The sequence below is a fragment of the Anser brachyrhynchus genome (assembly GCF_964034855.1).
Source record: "Anser brachyrhynchus genome assembly, chromosome: 2".
Lineage (NCBI taxonomy): Eukaryota > Metazoa > Chordata > Aves > Anseriformes > Anatidae > Anser > Anser brachyrhynchus.
This window is the reverse complement of record NC_137695.1, coordinates 102,744,466-102,772,267: the sequence shown is the minus strand read 5'-3', so window position 1 is coordinate 102,772,267 and position 27,802 is coordinate 102,744,466. Positions and strand designations below refer to the sequence as shown.

Here is a 27,802-nt window from a genome sequence, read left to right as displayed (position 1 = left end):
TCAATTTATTTCCGAACAAAATGTATAATAGAAGAATTTACCTCGGGTTCCCTTTGATAAAGACACCACTGTAGAAATTCACAAGTATGCTAATAGAATGAATTGGTATTCAAATTTTTTTCAAAAATGCATTTATTTAGTGAGCATCCCAGATGTATAAAGAAACTATTCACTCCTTTATCTGGAGAATATTTTCAAAATATTTAAGAGAAGATATCAGACAGGATGAACTATTGTTCTTTTTAAAAGCTGCCAGCTGCATTTCTGAACTGAGTTATTCTGGGCCTAAAGTACGTTTATAAGGAGTTCTAGGAAATACTACCTCCTACAGAATACGTAATATCTGAAGTTCACACAGTGCAAATTAAGCAAAAGAAACAAGCACTTTTGTATGTTTTTATTATAGAAAAAAATAAAAGGCTTACACTTGAATTCAAAAAGCAGCAGTATTTCATGAATTTGAAGAAATTACTACAGTGAAGTTGCTTTAAGAAACCTTTTGAGATTCAAGAAAAAAAAAAGTAAAATGTCAGATTCCCCTCAGATAGCATTCTAAACTATTTGCATGACCACAATAAATCCCTTAATTGCATATCACTTCTGACATACCCAGTATATGATGCTCTTCTTTTCCCTATGCCTTGCTGAATACAGCTGAGAAAAGGATTTGGTGAAAATGGCAGTACATTTCAAGCTAAATTTTCAATAGTTCAGTACACATCTGATTGATAATACAATTAAGAAGTGCCTGAGATACATGTTTTTGTCTTGACTCCTGCAGTTGAATGTTACAATTGTAATGGATCCCAGTCTGATCTATTTCTTACACGGTATTTATAATTTTTAGGTCCATATCTCAGAAGATTTCTCAGCAAGGTCTTTGGATACTACTTTGATTATAAACACAAAAATAACCACAATAATGAAAGCTCACAGTTGAAACAGTTCCTTGCAGTGCAGCAGAATTCAGGTTTTTTGTGGGTGGTTTTTTGGTTGTGTTTTTTTTTTTTTTTAAATTACACATTATGGAATAAACAGTGGTGTTCCACTGACCACTTTCTTTTTTTTAGTCAAAAGCCACAGGTTTCCAGCCTCAGCCAAAATTAAACGTAATTCATTTGTACTTGAAAACTTATGAAAAGAGACAAATGAATAAAGCACCTTATTGCCTTAATAGTCCAGCATTTTGATTATTAGCACTGACTTGTGCTGAAGTCCAAGGAAACTTACAGGTTTGTCCTTAAATGACTTCTTTTTTCTTTAAACATAACACAGCTCTACATCAAGTAAAAGACATAAAGCACATTTTTTAAGCATCTCACTCTTCACATACATGCTAAAACTACTTCTCAAAGTATTCTGCAGATTTAAAAAAAAAACATTAAAAAGCAAGGAACTCAACTTACTATTTACAACCAACTATGCAAATAAAATGGAAAACTAAAAAAAGGCAATTCACAGAGAAAATAAAGAAATGAAGGAACTTATCAGACACCTGCTATTCAAAATTCTATGAACTCATCTTTTCTTCTCCTCCCAAAAGGAAAAAGGGTTGACTCGAAATCAGACACAGAATTTTTCCAAAAAAATTCCCTGATCTCCTTAAACTTTACAACAGTAACAAAACTCTTTCAAAACTCTTTCAACTCATGCATCTATGTATTATACCCTTCACTGTAACTTTAAGCCAGCTGTTACCAAGCTACTTAACCAGAAGAACCAAATTTCTTTCCTACAAGGAAAAATTATACAATACATTTTAGCCGATTATGATTTATATTACCATCAGAACTTGTCTATTTAAGATTACCAATGTCTTAATTTAAAATTCCTTAACTTAGTGCTACAGTATGGTAATTTCTTGTGTGATCAAGCTGCCTTATGTGAGAAAATAATCTGCATTATACAGAAATATTACCTTAAAAGAGGAAAAAAACAGCATGAAGACTAAGAGGAGAAGCAACAGAAGTTTTGTTTCTATGGTACTGTGACATCAACACCAAAGGCTGCTTTATATTTTATCCTTGGAGATTAACCCCGGATACGAACTAATCCTTTTCACAGTCACTGGGTTGTAGCTAAAAGTGACTTTTATAACTAAATAGGTAACAAAAACGCATTATACTGACCAATCTGTATGAATGTTAATATTATGCTTCATTAACTCCCTCTTTCAAAGTAGGTAACAGTCTCAAACAGAAATATCAACACCAACTACCTCAAAGATACATAACAATCTCAATTAAATACTGTAAACATGTTTACACCGTTCAAAAAGCTTGTCACTTGGGAGTTTGGCAAAATAGATAAACAGTGCTTGCTTATACACCATTGCCGAATTTATCAAGTTGTACTGTGGTTTCAGAAAAGTGAAGATAAATTTCTACTAAAAGTCTGTGTAAGCACTCATACAAAAACAATTTAACAAGCAATCTTGCTCCAAAAAGGTTTATAACGTAGTCCTCCAATATTTTTAACTGCTAACACATCCTATATCAATTAGACATTCTTGACTGACAATAATTATATTAGTACATGATAAAACAGTCCTCTAATTTATAACAATTTATATTTAACTTGATAAAGTATTTTTTCAAAATAATGTGCAACATGTAGAACATGTGACTTCCTGGAAAAACTCTAAGTTGTCTTTAGCTATCAGGTTCTGAAAGACTTTACAGGTCTCTTTTAAACTTTCTTCGTATTCAGCCTTAATTTTATCAGTGTTTAGCTGGGCTACATTATTAGTAGCTAATCACATACTAAGGTCAAGTTGCATTATCTTTATCTTGATGTTCTGGAAATGAACAATCCAAACCTTCCAAAACAAAAAGTATCAAGTCGTACCTGCAAATTCCTCCTCTGATAATCGTTAAAGACAATAAAGAACATCCATATTTCAATTTTTTTCCTATCAATATCTGAGCAAATTTGAACACATGCAAGTCAAAACTACGATAATGCAGACAAAAAGGTCCTCTTTCATGAAGATCATCAATAAATGACTATCTTCAATAAATAAGTCTATTTGGAAATTTTAGAGAATTTTTTGCTCAACTAGTCTTTTTTCTTTTCCAATAGGTCTTTCTGTTTAAGATCTCCATCTGTATAGTTTTCGTTCTTTTCCTCCTCTTGTTCTTCCTCACTGCCTTCATCTGTGAGCTCCCGATCACTGTTCTCCTTTTTAGCTGCCTCATGTTCATCTACCCCTCCATCTGTATCAGCTGTGCAGATTCCATAACACATAATGCTGATGACACCCAAGGGCAACCCAAAGAGAAAGCATCCCAGAAGCGGTGAACTCTTGAACACTGACTGTTGGAACACAAATTTGAAGTCAAAAAAACTTTCACTGAACATTCAAAATTACCACATTATTTCTCTTATTATTCTGTACGTTTATTCAGAAACATCTGAACTGAGTGAGCTTGCTGCAGAAAGGAGGTGTCATTTTAACTATTACTACAACATTCCAATAGGATGGTTAATGTTAACACGCCAACTACATATTTTATTGTTTGAAGCTCGATAAACAATTGTTTTAATAGCATTAAAATAACACTTTAAAACATTCAGTTTTAACTCTTATTTGTGCCTCATTCTCAAAAATTAGTTTGAGTCATCACAAATGATCTTGAGAAACACTGTTATTAGAGAACTTCCTATTAAAGAGTAGCTTGAAAGACTTCACTGAACAAGAGGAAGGACTTTTGGTTTCAGAAACTAGTGTCTGAACACTACACGCTGACAGAAGTTTGGAAGTTACACAAAGAAACATGCAAGTTTCAATTTAGATTCACAGCACATTTGTTTGTGTAGGACAAATGAACAAATTTACGTACATTTTCCCAATAAAATTCTGTTAAGCATTGCTAACCTCTAAGAAGAATTATAAAAATATTTGTTTCAAAACCACATCAAGTATAGTGTTTAATTCCCCTGTGCCTTAACTAATTAAATTGAAACCATAACATTTCTCAGAACATTAAAGTGCTATTACTTTCAGTCTAAGGAAGACAAGAAGGTCAAGGAGAAGATTTTGAATTCTTCTTGTTCTATCCTTTAAAATGTCATACTTTAATACAGAAAGGGAGTGAAAAAAATAAAGAAACTACATATATTCAACATCTAACACACTGAAAAATATTATTCAGACTTTAACCAAGTTAATTAGGCTTAAACTTCACATATATTACGTGTGCACGCACATGTGCATATAGGAACATGTTTCTATAAAGTATTTCTAAACTCTCTGAAAAAGGTTTGCATCTTTACTGGCAAGGTTATCATCTTGTTTACAAAAAATAAAACTTACCACTACAGTAGACTTGGCATCATAGATTATTCTCTTGATTCGTTGCAGAACTCCATCACCACCCTGTGCCTGAAATTTTAAATGGAACCATGTCAAAACTGCTGACACTTTGCAGTTATGATTCCAAAAGTTCATTCTTCAGACCTTGCAATGTTAAGTCCCTTTAGAAGGAAATGAAAAGTAATTACTCTTGCATCTCATGCTGCCCAGACACTCCAACTTCTCAAGCGTGGATAAACATTTCAACAGCCTCAAAAAATTCTCTCACAATTGGTTTAGACAATAGGTTCCAAGTCAACTGTCACTCTAACACATCTCAACATAGAGAAACACTAGAAGAAATTACCAACTGTTCCAATGCAACAATTACAGAATTGCAGAGATCTTCTGAACTTTCCTGCAGCTGAATGATATGTATTTATGGATAATGACAGAAGCAGTAAGAAAAATCTACGAAGCAATAAAAAGATATATAGGTATAATAAAAAAAAAAAAGCTTTTGTCTAGCAATGATAGACTCTACCTGTGTTACCATCTAACTTAGAAGAGCCTTCAAAATACTATACAGGTCTGAAGGTAATTTGTGTATTGAACAGGATGAGTCTTCACCTTTCTCAACATGCTGAAGAAACAAATAGGACGAAAATTTACATTTTGGAGGAAGTCAACTAATCAGAGCATGACCCTGACCCAAGCCCTCCAAAACTACAAATAAAAATGAAAGACTCAAAGCTACCTAGGACCATACAGAAAGGAACAAGGTGAATAATCCAACACCTCCCAAGAAAGGGAGATAGGGAATGTTATACTCCTCCAAAATTTCACTGTGGTTCAGAAAGTTTGTTTTCTATACTAGTTTACCAGCGTACTTTAAAGACTGTCATTCCTCAAAAGCTATACAATCTCTTGGGCCTCAACATGGCTGAAGTAATACCATTTCTGTCTACAGACACCAGCTTAAATGAAATCACATCCTATATGAGCCCTCTCACATACATGTACAAGATGTGAATTCAGACAACTTTAATCATTCTAGCTGAAATATGGTAAACAAGACATAAGGGATATTATGACAAAAACACAAGACATCACAAATACAGAATTTCTCGAAGTTAAAAAAACTGGTTTAATTTGTTGTTCTCACCATAACGATATTTAAATAGAGTTAAATAAATGTAATAAAAACATAACTCAGAATTTTAAAGTGTAATAAAAATATTAAAGAAGTGAGAACTGAAGAACAAAGAGCCACCAAATAAGTTACTAGAAAACTCCTCGCCTTGCAACTGGAAACATGGCCAGTAAAGTCATGAACAGCAAGCATATTATAAGTCTACCCATATTTTATGTTGCTACATCAATTTGTCAGACTGAGTAAACCAAACTACTCCATATGACTGAAACAACCTACAGCCTTGCTTGTCATTACACCATCTAGTAACCTAAAACTACTTTTATAACACAATGTGATTGTGTGATTCAGCTAACACAGTAAGCATTCAATACAAAGTGAACTGTCTTAAACCAACACAGGCTTCTTCTTCCAGAAGTCAGCCGAATGATTTGTTAGCACTGCCTCCCTTCATTGCAGGCTGTCTTGTTCTGTAAGCACAAATGAGAGCTCTGATCCACAATCTTTACTCATCCACATAACATAGCCTTCTGCCCAATTTACAGTCCACTGAATGTACAAGCAAACCTGAGTTTGTTTTGCCAACATTAAAAGAAAAAATTGACCAAGCCATCAATTCCATGGGGATTGATGAGGTTTGTTAAAAGATTATTTAGAGCAGTTAGATAGTAGTAAACTTGTGTCTGAAATATGCAAAGGAAGTATACCACTGTTTTTGAATTTGAACCTACCATTCATCAAGCTACTGGATTTATTAATTCATTGCCAAAAAAAAGAAGTTCAATTATGTACTCCAGAGAAATTTTAAACAAATATTTAAGGCAAAACAGGAGAATAAAAAGCTCACCATTTACCAGTGACAACAGTAAAAGAAATCAAGAGAAGTTAACATTATGCTCTACGCAATAAAGCCACTCTTGCTTTCTACCTGAGGTACTACAGTCAGAACTATGAGCAAAGGCACTCCTCAAGAACTAAGAATCATGCATTTATTGACAGTACCCAAGACAAGAAGGCAGAACAGGAAGAAAAAACACGACATGGCAACTAGAGTAACCAAATTCTTTTCCTACTTTAACATCTAATTAAATAAACACCAGCTACACATTTGAAGTCACAATGAAGACTTACTTCAGCCGTGCCATCCAAGATACTGTTAATAAACTGAACCATGTCTTCTGTATTCTCAATGTGCCTATCTGGTAGAAAATACTGCTGATTGGAAGTATTCAAAACAACAATAGTAGGGATTGTCAAGTCACTAGAAACATAAAACAGAAAGGTTAGAGATTTAAAGAAATACTGCCTACAACATTGCAATTCAAATTTCTACAGCATTTAATGGCATTCTACATCATTAATACTCTCTTCGTGTGTTCCTTATACCAGTTCCTTAAAGACAAGAAGGAAGAAGGAACTTAATGGTACAAGAATGTTTCTCATTAATATTTTCCTTCTCATCTGTGCCAGTGAAGCTACTGAAGCTTACTGTATTTTACATGCCCATAGTGACTGTAAATCAGATAGCTTGTGACTTGCCCATTAGTAAGATCTCACAGTAGCTTTGCATTTGAAATGTACTATTAGTACAACACACTACATTAGTGCACAAAGGCAAAACTTTAATCCAAAAATTCAGTCCCAGTTGATCAGCTCTAATCAATCAACTTGTGTGTGTCAAGTCAAGAGAGGAAGACATACCAACTGAAGTTCTATTACATAGTTTTTAGATATAGCAGACAAACTACAGATTTTTTTAAACCATTATTAGTCATCAGTTGACATTCACATGCATAATCATTGCTAACGATCACAGAATCAGGAAGGGAGGTGAGGATTCCAAGACACCTACAGCTGACATTACAATGATGCTGCGTACCTCAGCTTCCACAAAGATGCATCTTTTCTTTCAGTAAAATACCTAATATTCTGCTTTCTTCTTTTGTGCACAGCTTTAAGTACTATCATTTAACTCAACAGAAGCATTCTCATCCACTGCTGAAGACAGAGATAAATGATAGTATCTACTAGTGGAGTTACAGGCAAATCAATAAGTGTATTTCTACCAGGGACTACTGGTGGAATTATTCTGTCCTTTGTGAAGAAAGGGAATTTGTTGCTATGCACATCTACAAGAATAAAACGTATTCTGCAATAGATTCCTTGTGCTTCCAGAGGCTTTTTCTACCTGTTTCCACTTGCTGCCATCTAGTGGAAAATTGAAGGACTGGCAATAACCTTTTACTCAAATTATTCAGGTAACCATGTGAACCACTTCTATCACTGAACAGATTTTGCTGCTTTCTTTTAGTGCTGTTAAATTATGCTGGAAATGCATGTGTTTCATTCAAAAATAAAGTAAAAGCCTGTTAACAGCAACTTCCCCCAAAAAACACAACAAATTATAAATTCACGCATTTTGTAGATTAAGTTCGACAATCCAGTTGAACAGATCTAGCAATTATTACCAGATCACTACTGCTGTAAATAGCAGTTCTGTCTTCTTTCCCTTCATTTGATTGTTCCTAGGGGTCTCATCTCCTTCTCTAGCTCCTTTGCACATCAGTTCTGGTACTCAGCAGACTACATAGTAAGACTTTTTTTTCTTTTTTTTTTTTTTTTGAATCAACAAAATAACCCCCCATATCTCCTTGCCAGAAAAACAAATGCTTTTATACCAGGTAAACAAGCTGACACATCTTAGCAGACAGTCAGATATCAGAGCCTGCACAGACAAGGCAATAATGAAGTGAGGAGGGTCTCATTTTTGACAACTAGAAAGCACTATATCAATAATCATACCATTTAACTTCAATTTAGACACAGCTGTTTTCAAATTACTTTTATTCAGGTACTAATCTGAATCTACACGCATTACACAGAAATACAGACTTAGTGCCTCCAGACTCTCCATGTATCTCCTAGAACTTTTAGTAGCACAAACACATTTGCACAGTTTAGAATGGAATATTTGCATATCTATCTCAGTTTGTTATTCTGACCTTGTAGTCCTCTTGTGGTCTTAGATCTAGCATCCGCAACAGCTGCAAGATCAGACAGATACACGAAGACAGACACTGTATACTAGTGCAGATACTCAGGCTCTGTGCTTTGATCTCTCAGAGTGGGGCTTGGAATACTCTCCCATTACAGAGCTGGTGTATCAATCCATTACCCTCTTCCTTCACTCAGAAGGCCAGAGTAGAACAAGTGGTAAACAATAAATGCCAAGCAACCTAACTCTCCAATTATGTATTTTTGGAAAATAAGGTCAAATGTGAAGCATCTTGTTAAGCTATTTAGATATTTCAAAACGTAAAAAGTACATACCAGGTGCATACAGAATCATTTATGCATTTTATACTGCTTGCCTACATGTACATGTTTGTGTGCCATTTCAACTCTCAAATCCATGGTGAAACCAGGAATTAATGATATCTGTTAATTGATACTCCAGTGCCAGCTTCTGAACAGCTAAGACACCTATCTCTGGGTTTAGGAAGACATCTTATACAATCTCAGGCAAATCCTGTACTTCATTGTTCAACTGCTTTTCAGAAAACGATGGCTCATAAAGCAAGAGCCACTTAAACATCAGCCTTAAAAATGCACCAATAAGAACAAACGTGCCTCTCCAGAAATAAAAAACATAGCTAATGAATAAACATTTGTATGTCCTGTTACAACATGACATAACTTTTGATTTTGCTAGTGTCCTGTAAATTTAACCAAGGGGGAAAAAAAAGTTCTAATAGAGTAGTTAATTTACGAAAGTAAACCTGAAAGATGAACACCGACAATCAGCACTACCAGAAGGCCAAACTTCTAACATTAAATTACACAGCTTTAATTTAACAAACAACTGATACTATGTTATATACTGACTTCTGAGGACAGAATTTTTTTAATCCATGAAAGGCAGGACTTCTTCAGAAGGCTGTTTTAAATTATATTTAATTAGCAACAAATACAAGCAGAAGGAATACTGAAATAAGAATTTACTTACTCCATTAGTAAGCTATTAATGTAATCATTTCCATCCATATGGCCAAACTGGAAATCCCTATAAGAAATGCATAATAAAAAGAAACAAAACAGAATAATGGATTTCAGCATCAAAGTAAATTTGCGTTTAAATAACTGCAACTGAAGATGAGAGCAAACACTCGGCAATATAACAGAAAAAACTGACAATGCTGCAGGACAGTCAGCCGCCTAAAAACACTGTTAATGGAATGGTCTTATTAAAATCAGCATACAAATTCAAAAAACAGATACTGTAACATTTCTCAGGTGAAAAAATAACCGTCTTGGAAGGGTTAATGCAGAAGTTAAATTAAGATATTGTAGAAACGTCTGCATACCTGTGAAAGTGATCCCGATAATCTCTAGCAACTTCCTGAATAATAGATTTTAGTCTGGAGGGGGGAAAAAATAAAAAGAACAACACTGAAAATCCAGTATATACTCCATTAAAATCCAAACATTTAGATTTCCCCAGTAAGTGGGGAATAGTATCTCAACAGCACTTAGGATTCGCTACCCCTCAAACAAAAAAACACCTTGTTCATCTTGCCTTTACCAAACTTGAAAAAACAAACAAACAACCAAAAAAAAAAAAAACCAGATGATCTGGGAAAATAGTATATATGGTATTTGAGTATTTTCTTAGCTTACTTCTGTGTGCAATCAGAAAGAGACAGAGGAAAGTCTTGTTCCTCCCAGTCTCTTCAGCAAGTTCTAACTCAATCGAAAATACTTTTTTTATGCAAGTTCTGCAAGTTAATTGTCAACCATCACTAAATTCATTTTAATGCAACTGAGATGAAGTCTTTTGTTTAACTTTACCAAGTTTATCTCAAAATTATGTGCATTCAAGTACTGTCTTCCATGTTAAAAAGTTATGCAATCACTGTTTGTTCCTGTGATTTCACTGGTAAGTGGGAGAAGAGTGATCCAGAAACATGCATCACCCCCCTGAAAATTCACATGAGCTTCAGAGCCATAAATTGAGTCAAGTCAGTATGCTGAAGTCATAATCTAGAGAACATTCACAAGTTAAAACCTTCCACTTAGCCTAGCATTTCTGAATACTTAAACTTCCAAAATTCTGTAAATCAGTGAAGTAGTTTTCCACCATATGAGCACATTTCTCCCACAGTGTCACCAATACTGAATTCTGTACCTGGTATGTTCCAGTGAAGAGTTTTTATCATCAATAACTGCAATAGCCACAAGTTTTCCTAAAATAAGGAATAGAATGCTTGAAACCGTTTAAAAATGAACACGCAAATACTGCAACATTTCTGCAAATACTCTATGAAATATAGGTATAACTATTTTTTTCACAACCATGTAAGAACACAGACATTTTATAACCTTTAAAACCTCAAACAAGTCAATGCATGCACTGAATATAAACTTCTTTTTAAATGGGAGGTAAATTATAAGGTATCCTGACCTGGAAAGAATCAACAGGGATAGCATTTCTTCTGCTACTTCAGTATATGCATGCCTTTAAAAGCAGTAGAAATCATTCCAGAAGTCACTTGCATGCAAAGCTCTCATTTAACTTGAAAAAAAAAATCTACCAAAGAAATGCTAAAGTATTCTGAAACAGAGGTCCATTTTGGCACTTGGTAGTCTTCCTTCCTCACCATATCTACTCTAAAGGTATCTGAATCAGACATACATTTAAGTTCATCCACATACAAAATTTTAAAGTATGTTCATAAAACCATCAGTATTCCAAGAGTTAACATATAATTCAAGCAAAACCTACACTGCTGTTCAATTAAAAGCCTTACTTAGCTTTTGTGAATACCACAGGATTAGACATACTTATCTTTATGTTGTGAGTAAAGGACTAGTGCAGGCTTTGGATGAAGACTCTAGTTGGTAGAAAAGGTCTAACTAACTTCAAAAAACAGCAGACATCATTAACTCTAACTTTCAGAACAAGCAGTTTTTCGTTTTAGTGCTGTTTCTTAGCGTTCTTTATTTTTCCTTAATGCTTAAGTTCAGTTTCAGAGATCACAGACTTCAAACGTAACAGCATCTCACCTGTATCTCCAAGTTCATATAACGTGAAGCCATCTACATTAAGGTAACCTTGAAATCTTTCTCGATTTATCCAGGATGACAAGTCACCATCTTCATATTCTAAAAAACAAAGAACGTTAGAAGTTAAAGACACATCATGAATTAACAAATACCTTTTTTTTTTTTTTGTAAGGTGAGCAATTGGATTTATTAATGTCCAGTGAGCAGTATGCTCTCATTCCTAAAATATTAGTATTAGGCAGAATGCTAAGTTTATAGTAAACTACTTTCATTGCTAAAATGCTCCAATTGCATGACCAGCTGACTTTACCTCAACTGCCCCCCTGTTCCCTCCCAAAGATTCCAAAAGCAGTGAAAGGCAGAGAAATAATTAAGTATTTCCTATACTCTACCAAAGATTTAGGCTGTAACTCCGCACATTAAATGTCAAAGTTTTATTCATGGAAATAATGTCAGCACTTCAGATGCAAACAGCATTCCCCCCGCTTCTTTTTGTTGTTGTTAGACACATTACTAGACATATCAATTTTAAAACTTCTCATGCTATTTTCAATTATTAAATAAAAAGTATGAAAAATTGATTTGATGACTCCTTTTTATCACGTCAAGGATAAACAATACTGTTCTAGGAGACAAGTGTGACCCACTACAGAAAGGAACAGTTTAAAACCCTAAGAAGAGTTTCAGACTAAGAGAAGAGATACAAAAATACACAAAGCAATGTTTGTGAACATTAAATAGAACAGAGGAGTCCAGAAAAGGTAGATTCATTAACAGCATTGTGAATGTAAACACAAATATTTATGTATAATTCACAATCAGTTATACTGAAGACTGTAATTTCAAATGCTAGATGTTCTGACCCATAAAGAAACATATGATGCACGTATATATACATACATATATAAATGTATATTAAATAAATTTGCATTAAATCCTAACATTGGGTAGAGTGAATCATCACTAATTTTAGGTTAACGCTGAACTGTCATAAGATTGTAGCATGCAATTTCAAGTATAAAGCTTCCCACGGAGCTACATCCCTTACTGTGGAAAAAATACAGATGAGGCCAGAACTGAGAAATGAATTTTGCTAAACCATTTCCTTTATGAGATTTTCAACTTTTTTCTCAATTGTAACAATTACACATACAACCTTATCCAGCCTCTCATAACATGTTACACGTATAACTTTATCCAATCTGTTATAGTATAAATCAAATTATGCAAACAGTATATTTTTAGTCCTTTATGAGTAAAATTTTTACAAAATACATTAGAAAAAGCAAGCTTAAAACGCATATCCTCTTTTTATCTATATGATAGGCATTCTGTCAGTGGCATTTCAGAAACAGTACTATTCTCATGTGGACGTTCTAGAGTCTACAAGCTGAACAAGCCAGTCAGAATAGTTTATGCCACCTAAAATCATGCATCAACTGTTGCAGTAACAGTTCACATCGCCTTCACCTCTTTTTGGGAGGCACATTTTCAGAAATGGAAAAAATCACAGATTGAAAGTTCAACTGTTCTGTGCACGCTTGATCAGTTATCTAGGGAGAAGTTATGCTGCCTAATCCTTTCCCGCTACCAATATATAAGTAACACAAATACAAAAGTCACATATGCTCAAAGCTGTCATTTAAGTCTCTCTAAATTTTAATATTGAGAATAAAGGCAGGATCAGTTTCCTTCACAGTTTTTAAAGGAAGAATTGCTGTACTAACTATACAGCCTGTATTATCAATACACAAAAAGCTACTTTACTGGAGTAAAGTACAAATCAAATTAAGTTCAAGAGAAAGATATGATGGTCAGAAAGACTATTTAGAGATAATCTGATTAAATGTTTGGAACAGTAAACTCATCTATTAGATATGATACTGTTTTTCTTTGTATCTGGATTTCCCAAAGCCTGTGTTAAGTGACTCCTCTTCAGCAAGAGTTTTCTTCTACTTTTCATGTAATTGATTTGGACAGTGAGTGATGGAAAACATTTTAATGCCATTTTAATGTGTTTTAATGCCAGCAAAGCAATAATATTAGAAGCTGTGTCTCACTGAATAACACAAAGTAACCCCTTTAACTTCTACTTCAGTATGGATAAAAACCAATTCCTTCTCAAATGCATTTTGTTCCGTAAGTAATTTTTTCTCTATTCCTTCATGAAATAGCTGTTATTTATCACAAAATTGGGGAATTTCCCACCATCCCAACTTGACCTTCATAAAAATTCCGCTTCTTCCAGTTTCTCCATATATGTTTTCAGTATCTTGCCTTAAGGTAGTGTACACTTTTACTTACCATCATATACAAAGTAAGTTCCATCTTTGAAAACAACAACAGCAGGCAATTCAGGCAAGATCACATACTGAAAGAGGGATGTTCTTCAATTAATCCACGGAAGAGTAGAATTTTTTTTAAACAAGCATCTCAGAAGTGTGGAAATGTAGCCCAGTGGAAAATTTTGAAACATTCTCTGTGTACATTTATAAACATAAACGCCCCCAATTTTCCACTATCACAAAGTAGTGCAACATAAACCTAGTTTTGACAGGTAGGTCTCACAAACTAGAAACCAAGCAGGATTTTTAATAGTATCTGCAACAGCATGAAGAAAGTTTTATTAAAGTTTGACATTAACTTTAGACAGCTCGCAACATGAGGGTTCCATCAATCCTGTACTGTTCTCTGATCTCAATTTGTGCTGTTGTCAGTATACCTGTCATACAGTTGCTTCTACTAAATGGTCAGTCAACAATACTGAATAGTAAAAGAGTAACATTGATAACATGTCCCACTAAATCTGGGCTATATTTCCTGTGGTTCAGGCTAATGGAAATACAAAGACATTTGTTGTTTCTGGGAAATATAAGAACAGTATCATGAGTACTTTTCTAATTGACACATGTTCTGTAATCATTCTGCATTATCTTTCTTGGAACAAAATGTAAAAACTAATCAGCCTGTTATGTAATAGCTCATATTAATGAGCAAGAAGGTTAATTCTAGACATTGGAATACATAGATGGCTATAAAAAAATATGCTAGTTCACACTCTGCTAATCTGAAAGTAATTTCAAGGTTATACGTTGTCAGATTCTGAGCAGACATATATCCCATTTGGAGATAACTAGAAATGAAAAAGCCTCTTGATTTTGCTTCAGCACTTAAGTAACAATGATTAGACTAACAACAGTGGTAGCATTTTTTCATCCTTGTGATTAAATGCAAAATTATTTCCTTTCCATCAAAGAACCCAATCTTCCAAGAGCTATAGTAGGATTCTGCAGCCATCAGACTGGACAGACTAGTGTTTTGATCAGCTGTATTGCACACACTGTGAAGAACTTATTTTTCACTGAACTCCCTGATACTCATGGTTACCAGTGGCATCCCACACTCCAGACACTCAAACTAGTTATAAAAGTGGCTGGTGAAAGGGCTTCCAGGAGCAACAAGGGCTTTGCATCAGCTCAGAAATGAACTATACATATTTTTGAGTAGGTTTGTGGTTTAACATAAATGTGATTTAACCAGTTTATTAACTGGTTTTATATTAACTGGTTCAGTAATATTACCGAACAAGCCATTTGTGCAATAAAATGTAAGTAAACAAACTTTGTTTTTTTTTTTCTCATACAGACAAAAAAATGGAATGTTAGTGTAATTAGTTTGAAATTTATCAAAGACAAATATACTGCAGTAAGCAATCTCTTGCTACCAAAACCTGCACAGGAGAGCTGTACCATTTCTATGGAAATAGTAGGAGCTGAACAGCTTACCTCAGGTAGCACATCTTCTGAGGCAGAAAAAAAGTATGTATAAACAATTAGTTCTGAAGCAACTTCAATGTATTTTTCCTGCAAAAATACAAACATTTTTTTTTAATGTCTCAACTTTGAGTATGCTTTAAAGGAATGCTTTGCAACTTACCTTATCTTCAAGGACTCATTAGAAAATATGGTTAGGACAAAAGATTGTGAAAACACTTATTACAAGCATGTACTTTCTCCAGTCTCTAAACTTTTTAGACATTATTTTAAACTATGTCTGTGGAGAGCCAAAATAAATAACTTTATTTAATCAAGTTTCAAACCTTTAAAGGAGATTCCCCACCAACATACACAAAAAGTACACGATGCCTCTTTTGCACATGCTCGAACATATGCTGGCTAGGAAGTGGCCTGATAAGAGGTCTGGGAAGAAAAAAGAAAAGAAAAAAAAAATCTTAGTTTCTGCAAGCTGCAAAAACCCAAATAGAAATCCCCAAGAAAATGCACAGGTGGTTTCTTTTTCTAAATTTCCCTATTCAAATTCATTTTATTTAATTTATTATTTCAGTTTCTATTAAAAACTGAAAACACCCCCCCGATTACCTTGCTACGTTCCTCAAATAACACACAAATTTCAAGTCAGTATCTTTGTACAAAACGCTGTCACGATGTTAACATCCAAGCCATTTACCAACTGTACAATCATTTGAGAGAAAAATTTCTGAATGTAAGGACAGCAGGCAGAGGACATAGTCTTCTAAATAAATATTCTTTAAAGCTTCTAGTTATTAGAGATCACAGACACTCCTAAACTACAGAATTCTCAACAGTAATTAAAACTTTAAATTCATATGAATGTCACTTGATATCTAAGGATGAAAGGAAGTAACTTGATTCTTTTTTCTCCCCAAAGGCCTCTCAGTATGAGTATTAAAATGATTCTGTCTTAGTAATGTCTCTATGTATTAGCCAACATTTAGGTCAGTATCCTTGTCTCTGGCTTCCATGAGTTTCCTTTATCCATATTTTTCACTACTTTGAAAAGCCCTAGTTCTTAGTTCTTGCACCATAAAGAAGTGCAAGTATGACTAGTCAGTCTCTATTTGCCTTCTCCATGCCACTCAACAACAACCTCACATGCAACCACGTGTATATTGCACATAACTTTTCATGCCAATGACTTTTTTTTTTTTTAATTAATTGCATTTCTGGCCCACCTCAAAATCCTACAGAAGTCACAAGAAGTAGTCTCACAGAATTCTATACTTACCCTGCTACTCTATTAGCAAATTCAATTATATCATCTTTTGTTCTAGGTCCTCTATAGTTGTATGCCAAATCACCTTTTAAGCTGGATAAACAGGAAAGGAAAAAAAAATGTAAAGAACGAGCACATATTAAGAAGCCACAAATTCTGAATAACAGAGTAAAACCAACAAAGCTGTAGCTGCACATGTAGCCCTGCAGAGAAGGACCTGGGGGTTCTGGTGGACAAAAAAACTCGTTATGAGCCAGCAGTGTGTGCTTGCAGCCCAGAAGGCCAAGTGCGTCCTAGGCTGCATCAGAAGAGCCCAGCAGGTCAAGGGAGGTGATAGTCCCCTTCTACTCTGCCCTTCTGAGGCCCCACCTGGAGTGCTGTGTTCAGGTTTGGGGCCCCCAGCGCAAGAAGGATGTGGACCTGGTAGAGCAGGTCCAAAGGAGGGCCACCAAGTTGATCAGACGGCTGAAGCGCCTCTCCTAGGCTGAGAGTTGGGGATGTTCTCTCAGCCTTCAGAAGGGAAGGCTCTGGGAAGACCTCACTGAGGCCTTTCACTACTTAAAGGGGGCTTAAGAAAAGATGGAGAGTGACTTTTTTACATAGGCAGATAGTGCTAGGACAAGGGGGATCAGTTTTGAATGAAAGAAGGGAGATATGGATTCTTTACTCTGAGGGTGGTGAGGAAAAGTTTGCACAGAGAAGCTGTGGATGCCCCATCCCTCAAAGTGTTCAAGGCCAGGCTGGATGGGGCTTTGAGCAACTTGGTCTACTGGGAAGTGTCCCTACCCATGGCAGTGGGGTTGGAACTGGATGATCTTTAAGGTCCCTTCCAACCCAAACCATTCCATGCTTCTATTCTATGTAGAATTACTCGATCTTCACACTTTTATTAGTCATCTGTTAGCAAGTGATAAACAAGTTTATTTGTCAAATAATCAGCCAAAACAAGTTATCAGCAAAAAACCAAAACTCGTTAATGGAATCATGGAGTAAAAATTTATTTATAGAATACCTAACTTACTGATTTCTAAAAGTAATTACTATTTTTTTCCTAGTGCACAGCAGTCGTTTACTTTGTAAAGACACCCGTCATTAGGAACATTTGCTTGTAATACAATAACAAAAACAAACACCAAAACTTCAGCATCACTTTTTTTGTTGTTGTTAATAACTGAAAAGTACCAAATGATCTGCAAAACCTTCTAAATATATCTACTAAACTAAGCACTTCCATGAAGTGTTGGTCAGTTTATTATTCTTTGCTGGCAGGGAATGCAATGTGTTTGCACTGTAAGTGTATTCAAGTAAGATTTACTACATTCTAACAGGGTTTTATTTGAATCCAAATAACTTTAGAAAATCCACATAAAGAAAGCAACCGTTAAACCAATTTTCTATGATTCTATACGTCAATAAAGTTTTCATCCCTAAAGATTAATATGCGAAACGTCTGACCCATTTTTGAGAAACCTAAGTTGAAAAAATATATTATAAATACTATTTCCTTAAACAATGAACTGCTAAAGCCCAACATATTCAGTGAAAAGTAGCCAAAATTAATAACTCTTTATTTGACATGACCTTGTACTAGACTATACACTCCACATATTATAAGTACATATAATAACATTAAAGAAAAAAACGCCATAATATTATCCTCCATCAGTTTTTCAGTTAGTGAAGCAAGAAAAAAATGCCACATATATGCCCTTTGCCAAACTGCTCTCACATTTTACCCTACACAGTAACCACTACTGTCAATTACATAAGATTTTCAGGAACACTTAAGGGAAGGGAGTCGTAAATAAAAATAAGAAAGTGTAATCAGCAACTTATAGAAATAAATGCGAAGACTTAGGTATGCACTTACTGCCTGAATCACTCTTAAGGCAAAAAAAAAAATTGGCACATAACATTCATTTTAATATTTCATTCTTATCATATATATGAAATATATATTTATAGACACTTTTAAAGTTGCATATAAAATAGAAAGCAAATGAATTCCAAATCTGCTAAACTATTTTTTTAAAAAAACAATTCAGTAATATCAAGCATCTTGATTAGAATTTCAAAGCAAAACACAGTCCAGCCAAAATCACTGATATCATCAAAAGGGGATGGTGCTTTTTTTGTTTTGTGTTTTTTTTGTTTGTTTTTAAATAGAGAACACTTTCTTTTATGAGATCAGTTTTAGGAAAGGTAACTTAAAAATAATTTAATGGGAAGCATCAACTTACAGCTTAATTGTTGGATAGCCTCGCACTCCAAATTCAGAAGCAATACCTGAAATACATGCATTAATGCCAAACTGAACCAAATGTTTCCTGCTCTCCTAACTTCAGGCTTAAACAGTGCTTACTATTCAAGCCACATAAATAAACAAAAAGCCTACCAATGAGTTCAATATTAATTATTTCCTTTCAAAATTTGCTGTTAGAAAACTTCATTACATTTGGGACCTCCTTCTGTGGTACTGCAGGCTCCCAGCATAGACTCCAGATTTAGATGCCATAAGTAAAATTGCATGAGAACCAACTTCACCAGAAATAGAGGCTTTCTAAACAATCAGTCACTTACCTGCTGCTTGCTAATTGATAAAAAAAAGAAAAAAAGACTATAGCAGCACTTTTCCAGACCCCACCCTGCCTCACATTTGTCATTTACAATATAATTTGCAATATCCTCTCCAGTTGTGAACGCAAACTGCCACCTTAAACAATACCTTCCAGTCAATTCAGTGTTTTCCAGAAGTTAAAATAAGCACTCTTAAAATAAAAAAAAAATCTAGAATAAGTCTAACTTCTAACAATGCCTCTGCAATTCCCTGCCGAGTGTGGGGGCAGGAAACACCAAAAACCTGCACTAAAAATGCACAAAAATTCCATACTTTTAAGCATAAACATTCTGAAGCTACCAACCAGATGCCAGAGGAGCAAATATGGGAGGACCTGTGTGCAGGGCTATGCATAACAATTCAGAAATTGTGTCTTAAGATTGTTTGCCTGGGTCAAAAACCTAACTGCACAGAACAACAAATTAAACTAGCAATTCACATACTTGCATCTAACTCAAAGAAGACCGATCTAAGAAACACACAGACTATGCTCAATTTCATTCTGATCCTTTCCTCTCATATTTGTTTTGTAAAAAAACTAGAACACATTATGTGTATTAAAATATTCAATCACAAGAGCTGTCGTTAGGTAGATTATTTCCCCTTGCAGAGATCTTAAAGCACAGTTGAAAAAACTACAGAATAGACAGGTTTGATTTTTGTTTGGGTTTTCAAAAGATTCCAGCCATGGAGATTGCTAAAATTTTCTTAGCATCACAGAAGAGATTTATTTACACCCTCATCATCTTCTGGTGATACGAAGAATGCAGTATAGGCAAAAAGTAGCAACTATGCTACTCCCAAGCATGATTTATTTTACCTTTGATTGCATTCAGTGGACTTCTAAGGCAAACCTGCACAAAAATTCAAGTGATAGCAACAGAATAGTCGCCTGGTAAGGTATAACTGCTGTATCCTCATTCCATATAGCTACCAGAGGCAAAATTTATTGAATGCGTTATATATATTTAGTTTCCAACTCAACATTTGATGACAAGCTACCCAAAGTTCAGATAGTTCACGATGCTTCACATTCCCATTGGGAATACAAATTATTTACAGCTAACCACTCATGTTCCTTCACAGTCATGTGTGTGCGCCCAGCTGCATTTCCTTCTGATATTCTCAAGGTTGAATTACCTTGATTTCATAAAGCCTTTAGATTGGGAAAACATTACCCCCAACCAAACAATACTTACTAGAAAAGGAAGTTGCATCCATCTTCCCAACTCTTACTGGAGAGCCCATGTTTTTCATTTCTATACCCACTTCATTCCACACTGGCTCCAATTTCTTGCAGTGGCCACACCAAGGTGCATAAAACTGAGAAGGAAATACATTGCATTAAAAAAAAAAAAAGGAGAGAAGTTAATTAGCCCTCAGATACAGTAGAAAGATTTATTTTTAAGCCTGCACGTTACTTACAAGGCTGAAGTGACAAACTGAGCTTTTACGATTTGGTGATGCTTTTAATATGAAAGCAGAAGTTTGAAAAGAATGCACTCAGTTGCTGCACTATTATACCATTTCTTCTTTATAAAAAGAAACTTGTGTAGCAACTATTTAAAAAAAACTCTCAAAATACTTTCCTCTATTTCTGGAAAGTTAAAACATCATGTAATCAATCTATCCAGGAATATGAACTTATTTGCCAAATGTAAGAGGATATGCATACTTCCCAAAGCTGTCCCTCTGGATTTCATTTTTTTCAGGAACCACCTTTATACAAACATAGTGTAAAATCAATCCCATTTTGTCAAGGCCAAGCAGATCTGGGAGACTTCACTTTATCTTTCTGCCTATGCCTTCCTGCAACACCTCAGTAAAATTAACAGGGAAGATTCCAATGTAAATTTCAATGTATAACAAGATCAGGTGGCAAGCAGATGAAGTTGGATTTTGTCTAATCAATCCTGAAGCAGCATATATGGTTTTCACCACTCAAATATCATATCTTTATTATCTTTCCAAGTGTGTTGGAAAGAAAGAAACCTTTCGTATATTTGATGTTGTAGCGCTAAATATCTAGCACAAATTAGCTGATGTAGCTAGAATGGAATTGTAAAAAAAATCTGCATGCAGGTTATTAATTACCTCCTCACTGTGTTAGACAATCTGCTTTCCTTTTTAAGGACTGTAAAATATAGGATGAAGCCTGTCTGCATTCAATACTCAGTCTAAATCCTGTTTCATTCTGAATAATGCAGGAAGATTGCTTATCCATCCTGCCAGAAGAATAGTCACGTAATTTTTCTGCACCACATACAAATGAATTTCCAGATGATGAAGCACCCTTACTACAGAGTAACATCATACATTTTATGCTTTGATTTTTACTAGCTTGGTATGAAATGAAGAGCAAGTCTTCAATTTTTTCCTCATATACTCACATCTACAAGCCAAATGTCATCTTTACGGTTTTCTTTAAACCTAGAAGGGAAGAAAAAATATATCTGAATATATTAATATATCTGGAAATAAATATATGAACTGTATGTGCAAAGAAGTAAAAGTCTACAATTAATCCATTATAAAACTACAGATACTAGATTTCTGTTTTGTTTCTTTCTTGGAATGGGGAGAAGGTGTGGAAAAGGAGGAAAGTTTTTTTTCATTATAACAGCTTCTGCATGTGCACAACTATTTTTTAAATCAATTATGCTTTTATGACCGTTTGCCAAGACCAAAAGCAAACTAGAACCCAAAAAACATATCAAAACCTCAAAAAAAATTTGATTACGATATGTAAGCTAAGCAGGAAAAGTGTTTTCTTGCTATTCTTGTTATATTAAACACTGCATACTGTTAACTATTCAGAATACATAACACTTTTGTAGATGAACTAATTCACTTTCCTAGACATTGGTTTACACTGTTAATCTTAGCTTTACTGAATGTACAGTAAATTATTTTTGTGTTACATGCAGAGCAATTTTAATTCAACATCCTTCAACATTCTACCTCTCTACTCCTTTTCATCCACTACAGGTGTTATCAGTTTAAGTTTTTATAAAAGTTAAATGAAAAAACTTAATGGAAAATAAATAATTTGAAAATAAAACTGATGAAAACCATGGATACACTGGTACTATTGAATACTCTAATGATAGAGCAATGACATCTTAGTGAACTGACTGACTATCTTTACTAACAACAAATCTGTCGCTAAATGCAAAAAACTCCAAACAAAAATAGAACATGATGCGTCAAAATCCCAGGGTACCTCTTGAAACGTTATTTACACATTTCACTGCACTGTTGTCACTACAAAAAAATCATGGAAATTCTCTCATTACTTAACTATTTCTATTTTGAGAATTAAATAAACTACATTTTTTATGTAAGGTTGTTTCTTGTTATAAAAAGATGGGCTTTCATAAAAGTGACTAGAATTGGGAGAAATTACAGAGCCGTTTGAAACTTTTAATTACAAACTTACGGTGGTAATTTGAACCCTTTTTTGTTTTATTGATGGCATATCAAGGTTGCAACACTTAAAGTGGAAAAGGTATTTTTAGTGACTAATAGCTACAGTAAAGCAACATTTTAAAGTCATGATTACTTTAGTACATTATCTCACTAAAAACGTGCTACAGAGCTAGTGAGAACTAGTTAGAGCCTAGCATCTCTTGAGAACTCTAATGAAGCTCCAGCTACCTTCCAATTATGAATACAAATAATTGCTCATGATGCAAGAGGCAGAAAGCAGCTACTGAAGCATCAGGTACTGGGCTAAACTTGCATTTAGAGCATCACCTTTAGCATGTAAAAACAAGAATTTACAATGAGTTGTTCTCCCTGTCACAGTATGACTATATTCCAAGAAACTGTATTGAAATTGTACAGAACACTAAAGCACTTGGAAAGGTAGGCTGAAGTCTTACAAAACTAGTATACAGCAAGAAAATGAAAGAAAGGGACCACCTGAAGACTGTACATTCCAATGGAATTTAGTAATTTTGCCAACACATTCACTGGGCCTAAGAAAAAACTAATCATTATTAGAATTGTAGTACAAGTTGTACAGCTGATTTAACAGCATCTATTTAGTTAAAACATCAACATCCACAGAAATTAAAATCCAAAGCATAACATTACCAAAACTAGCCTGACAGTTGTTTTTGTCAATGATTAAATTATTAGACCATATCAAAGCAGCTATACACACTGTTGAAGAAAAAATTATCTGTACAAACAGGTATTTCAGCATTTTCTACAGGTGCTGTTTCTAGGCCCTGTAAATACATTCCCAAGAACAAAATTTTAGTGTTTCCTTGTTAACTGTCCTATGTAATCCTCTTGCAGTCAGTAGACACAGGTATAGTCATAGTGGTGGAAAGATGATACAGGTGTTGCATATCCTTGAAACAAAATGATTTGTCTCAAAAACATACAACCTCCCAACATTTGGAGGAATACTATGTAATCAAATGTTCCCTCACCGCCATTTAAATACATACCCCATAAAGAAGACCGTCAAAATTTCAAGGGACTTAAAACCAACCCAGCTGCTGCTTCCACTCCCCCCTCTCCCTTCTCACTTCTCTTGCACCATTTCTGATGATTCTGATCCTGGGCCAAGCTCCGACAGCATCCTCACAAACAGTGAAAAATACTTCCTTTTCAGTCAGGTCACTACCGCTTCATTATCACATTGCAACAACTCAGCAAGTATTGCAGGATGAGTACTGATCTGAGGCAGCCAGCAGTAAGGTTAGAATAAATTGATAGGAACCATCCATTTTATTTTTTTTTAAAGAGCTTTCATTAGCAGCAAAAACTACATATATTTTGGGTATCCGTAAAATTGGGAAACTAGAAACTTTTACCAGTCACTGCTCACAATTTCTTCTTTTTTTTCTTCCCCCCCACAATTTGCCAGTTAGCTAAAAAGCAAAAGCTATCCTGAACAACTTACTACTTAATTCCTATTCCCAACTGTAAACTCTGGCATTGCTATAGTTAAATAGTTGAAAAGAGTTCTAAAACAGGATTTTCTTTAATCAGCTATTTCACAAAAGTTACATGACTACAGAATTATGCTTCTTTACTCCAAACAATTACATTTAAATTTACACCTGTGGAAACATGATACGGGAACATGATGTGGGAGCAGATGCACATTACTTTATTCACTTAGTCTCTTTACCTTCAGTATGAGATATGAAAATATGAGGTATGGAACAAAAACAAGCTTTGAAAATCAACTCCAAGTGGTTCCTGCGCTCCAGCTACTCTTTCATAACACTTTAAACCCCAGTCAGAGATACTGAGGTATCTATCTCTCTTTGATGCCCTTTCAATACATTCCCACTCCCTCCCCCATAACTTCATTGCAACTCATTTGATCCTATGATTATCTGCTCTAGCTGAATCAGCAGTACATTTAAAACACAAGTGAATGGTTTTTGACCCCATAGCTAAATGGGGCAATTTATCATGGACTGAAGCCTCATGAAATTGCCTGTGACTGACTTAAGTTTATTACAGAGCTGCTATCTAATGCCTTCTCTGACAGAAAATACTTCCTATACTTTCTATTTCCACCCTAATAATCACGCTGCTTTCTAGTACTTCAGACCAACTTGCTGATCTGACCAAAAAAAGTTATATTCATTTTCAGAAAGTTAGTTTTTAGCGGGAACAGCAAGTACATCGCCACAGAACTACTACAGTGAAGCAAATAAAGGCAGTACACAACTAGGCTAAGAGCAGAGTACCCGCTTCAACACTTTCACCACGTTAGGGCTACATTTGCTGTAAAAGCATGTTTTTACACTGGAACACAACTGGCACTTCAAGCAGCCATGGGCCAGTTGAGCGAGCCTGCTTTTTTCCTCTTCCGTTTCTGGCCATGCATGAACACACATTTACCCTTCCTTCCAACTCCCTGTGGCAGCCACATGGCAAAGGCAAATGCAGAATTTAGTGAAGCATAATCAGCTTTAATTTGGGATGGCTATCGGGTCACCAGCATTCTTTCTTTTCTAGTGGAATAAATACAAGAAAGCCTGAGAACACTTTTACACGGCACCCGTAACAATACCTCAAAACAAACCCTTAAAACTAAAACATTCCCCAGCTTAGTTGATGACAGCTACTAAATGCAAGCCACAGCCTTTCTGCTATTCATTTTAAGGAATAAATGAACTTTTGCGGTGTAATTTTCTGGACTACCACACGCTGCACAGAACCATCGATCCTGGGTATGTGTCCAGGTACGTTTTTTCCACCCCGCCCCCAAAAGCCATCCAACACTTAATTCAAGACCCCCCCAGCACTTACGATTCATCCAGGTCCTCTACAAAAACCGCACCTGACGATGCCAGCGCGAACGCAACCACCGCTAGGCAAAGGAAAAGCGTACCGTCAGTAATCCCCGCCGAGCTCTGCGAGCTCCCGCAGCCGCCTCCTTCCTCCCTCTCCCCCTGCGCCTCCGGGACCCTCCCGCGGGACCCTCTCGCAGCCCCCAAAACCCTCCCCAAGCCCCGGCTCCCTGCGCAGACCCCCGCCTCCACCTGCCGCCCAGAGGGGGCTGCCCAGCCGGCCGCCCGCCGCCGCTGCCATGTTGCGAGGAGCCCCGGCAGGGCCGGAAGGGGAAGCGGCGGGCGGCGGCACCGACCTCTCACCGCCGCGCATGGGCGCAGGAGGCGGGCGGAGGCTGCTGCCTGAGGGGGTAGCGGCGGCCCCGGCCCTGGCAGCCGTAGGGCTGGTTCCTGTCTTTCTTGAGGGTGTCGCCGGGTTTGGGTAGCTGTGTTTGGGAACGCAGAGAGCTGGGGCACTCGAAAACTGGTTCTTCAGGCCTTGAAGCATCCCCACGGTCTCTGCCTTCGGTTGCAGGTGGAAGGCTTGCCCTCGTTTCTGAGGCTGCACGGTGCAGAGCCTGCCGAGAACCCGGCATTGTGATCTCACCCACGGTTTGCAGAGTTGGGGGCCTCCATACCCTCGCATTAAATAAAAACTATGTTCCAATTCCTTGAAAAGTGAGTTTCAACTGATCTCTACCATGTCTTTGAGCGGTAGAAGGTCATACTGTACTGCTTACTGATATATCAGCAGCCCTCCTTCATCACATTCATGAAAAACACAGGCTCTCTTACTGCTTATTTATGTCATTCATTTTAATTTTCTTCATCCTTTGAAACCTGTTACAGGTTGTCGTATCCTCAGCTAGCTTGCTTTCAGTACAGATTTGCAAGTCCTGGAAGGGCAAGCAATCCAGCTAAGAAACCTCTTTAAAAAGGCATCTTTTTCATACCTTCCATACCACTTCTTTTGTTTAAAAAAAAAAAAAAAGGCAGGTTTTTGATCTTTGACTGCTCAGTCTACATAAGACAAGACTCAGACGGAAGCTTATTAATGTATATAAACAGCTGAAGGTTTAAAGGGAATTGAGCAAGGCTCTTTCCTGTGGTGCCCAGTGCCAGGTCAAGAGGCAGTGGGCACAGACTGGAAGACAGGTCAGGAGGTTCCCTCTGAACATTAGGAAGCACTTCTGTGCTGTGCAGGTGACCATCAATCAATCCTCTGTCTTCAAAGGCTACCTGGACGTGGTCCTGGTCTCTGGATGTCCCTGCTTGAGCAGTGGGGCTGGACCAGATGACCTCCAGAGATCCTTGCCAACCTCAGCCATTCTGTGATTCTGTTTTATTGTTGCTTTTCACTTTTGCCTCCTTGTGGATAACTGCTAACATGCTTTTCTCCCCCATTCTGGGGTTACTTTCCTCAGCCATACGAGAAAACGTTTGAGGTTATGATGGGGAGAAGGATAAATCCCTTCCAGTGAGAATTCAGTTCCTCTGACTTCAGCCTTCAAGTCTCTTTTTCTAATGGCAGGGTCTACAAGCAGCAAATATTACAGTTGCCTCATGTTTGGGCTCCTCTGTGTGTAAGCCAGGTGCATATGTAGATACATGCGCTACTTCTCTATCATAAAAAATAAAATAATGCTCTGTGGCTGTAGCATATTGGACTCATCAAATAATACCAAGAATTTTACAGCCCTTTGGAAAGGCCAGTTACCATGTCATAAGTTTATTGGTTGAGAAATAGGTCAAGACCTGTAAGTGCATGTCATAGCTCACATTAGTATTTAAATTATCTGACTCTGGCCTACAATAGGCATCTTTTTCTTACTCAAGTTTTTCTGAAAAATTACACAGTATTATGCACTTTAATAAGACTGTTTCACACTTTATTTTTTTCACAGGCAGTGGGAGAACTAATGAGTTGCCAACATCTGTAATGAATAAACTGTGAAAATTATTCCCTGAATACGTAGATTTTCTGTTCCACAGCATTTCACTTTCTGTATACCACTGTTAGCTAAGTGGTGTCAGTGTATGCTCAACCAAATGAGAACTGGCATCTGTCTTGATCCTAATCTAGCTGCTGTCTAGACTGAGACAATGAAAACAATTTACCCTATCAATCCTTTAGCAAAAAAAAAAAAAAATCCTTACAGGAGAAAACTCGACTAGCCAGATAACTGTTAAATTAATATAATCCTGTTCTCTTAGTCAGACACAGTTTGCTTTAAATAACTTTTAAACTGAAAGGAACATTTTGTGTAGTTTGGTATAGAGTTGATGAAAACTATTTGCACATCCTTTAAGGCCTGTTTATCAAGCTTTGAAGTTTA

General features: G+C 36.0%; 1 protein-coding gene across 3 annotated transcripts; it reads right to left on the bottom strand.

Annotated features, from left to right (window-relative positions):
- Positions 1-382: 382 nt before the first annotated feature.
- Positions 383-26,396, bottom strand: TMX3 (thioredoxin related transmembrane protein 3). 3 transcript variants are annotated; one of them, XM_080581581.1, is made up of 16 exons: positions 25,680-26,338; positions 25,447-25,507; positions 21,552-21,591; positions 20,361-20,484; positions 18,785-18,830; positions 16,557-16,637; positions 15,610-15,709; positions 15,296-15,373; positions 13,815-13,881; positions 11,511-11,609; positions 10,633-10,690; positions 9,812-9,865; positions 9,454-9,510; positions 6,579-6,708; positions 4,316-4,384; positions 383-3,315 (listed from the first exon to the last, which is right to left on the bottom strand). In XM_080581581.1, the coding sequence occupies exons 1-16, from the start codon at positions 26,110-26,112 to the stop codon at positions 3,058-3,060; spliced, it is 1,755 nt and encodes a 584-aa protein (XP_080437707.1). In that variant the 5' UTR covers positions 26,113-26,338; the 3' UTR covers positions 383-3,057. The 3 variants fall into 3 exon arrangements, with proteins under 3 accessions (XP_080437707.1, XP_080437708.1, XP_080437709.1); XM_080581582.1 differs by lacking the exon at positions 383-3,315 and having other exon boundaries at positions 4,336-4,476; positions 25,680-26,387; XM_080581583.1 differs by lacking the exons at positions 383-3,315; positions 4,316-4,384; positions 6,579-6,708 and adding an exon at positions 6,726-7,132 and having other exon boundaries at positions 25,680-26,396.
- Between the last annotated feature and the right edge of the window lie 1,406 nt (positions 26,397-27,802).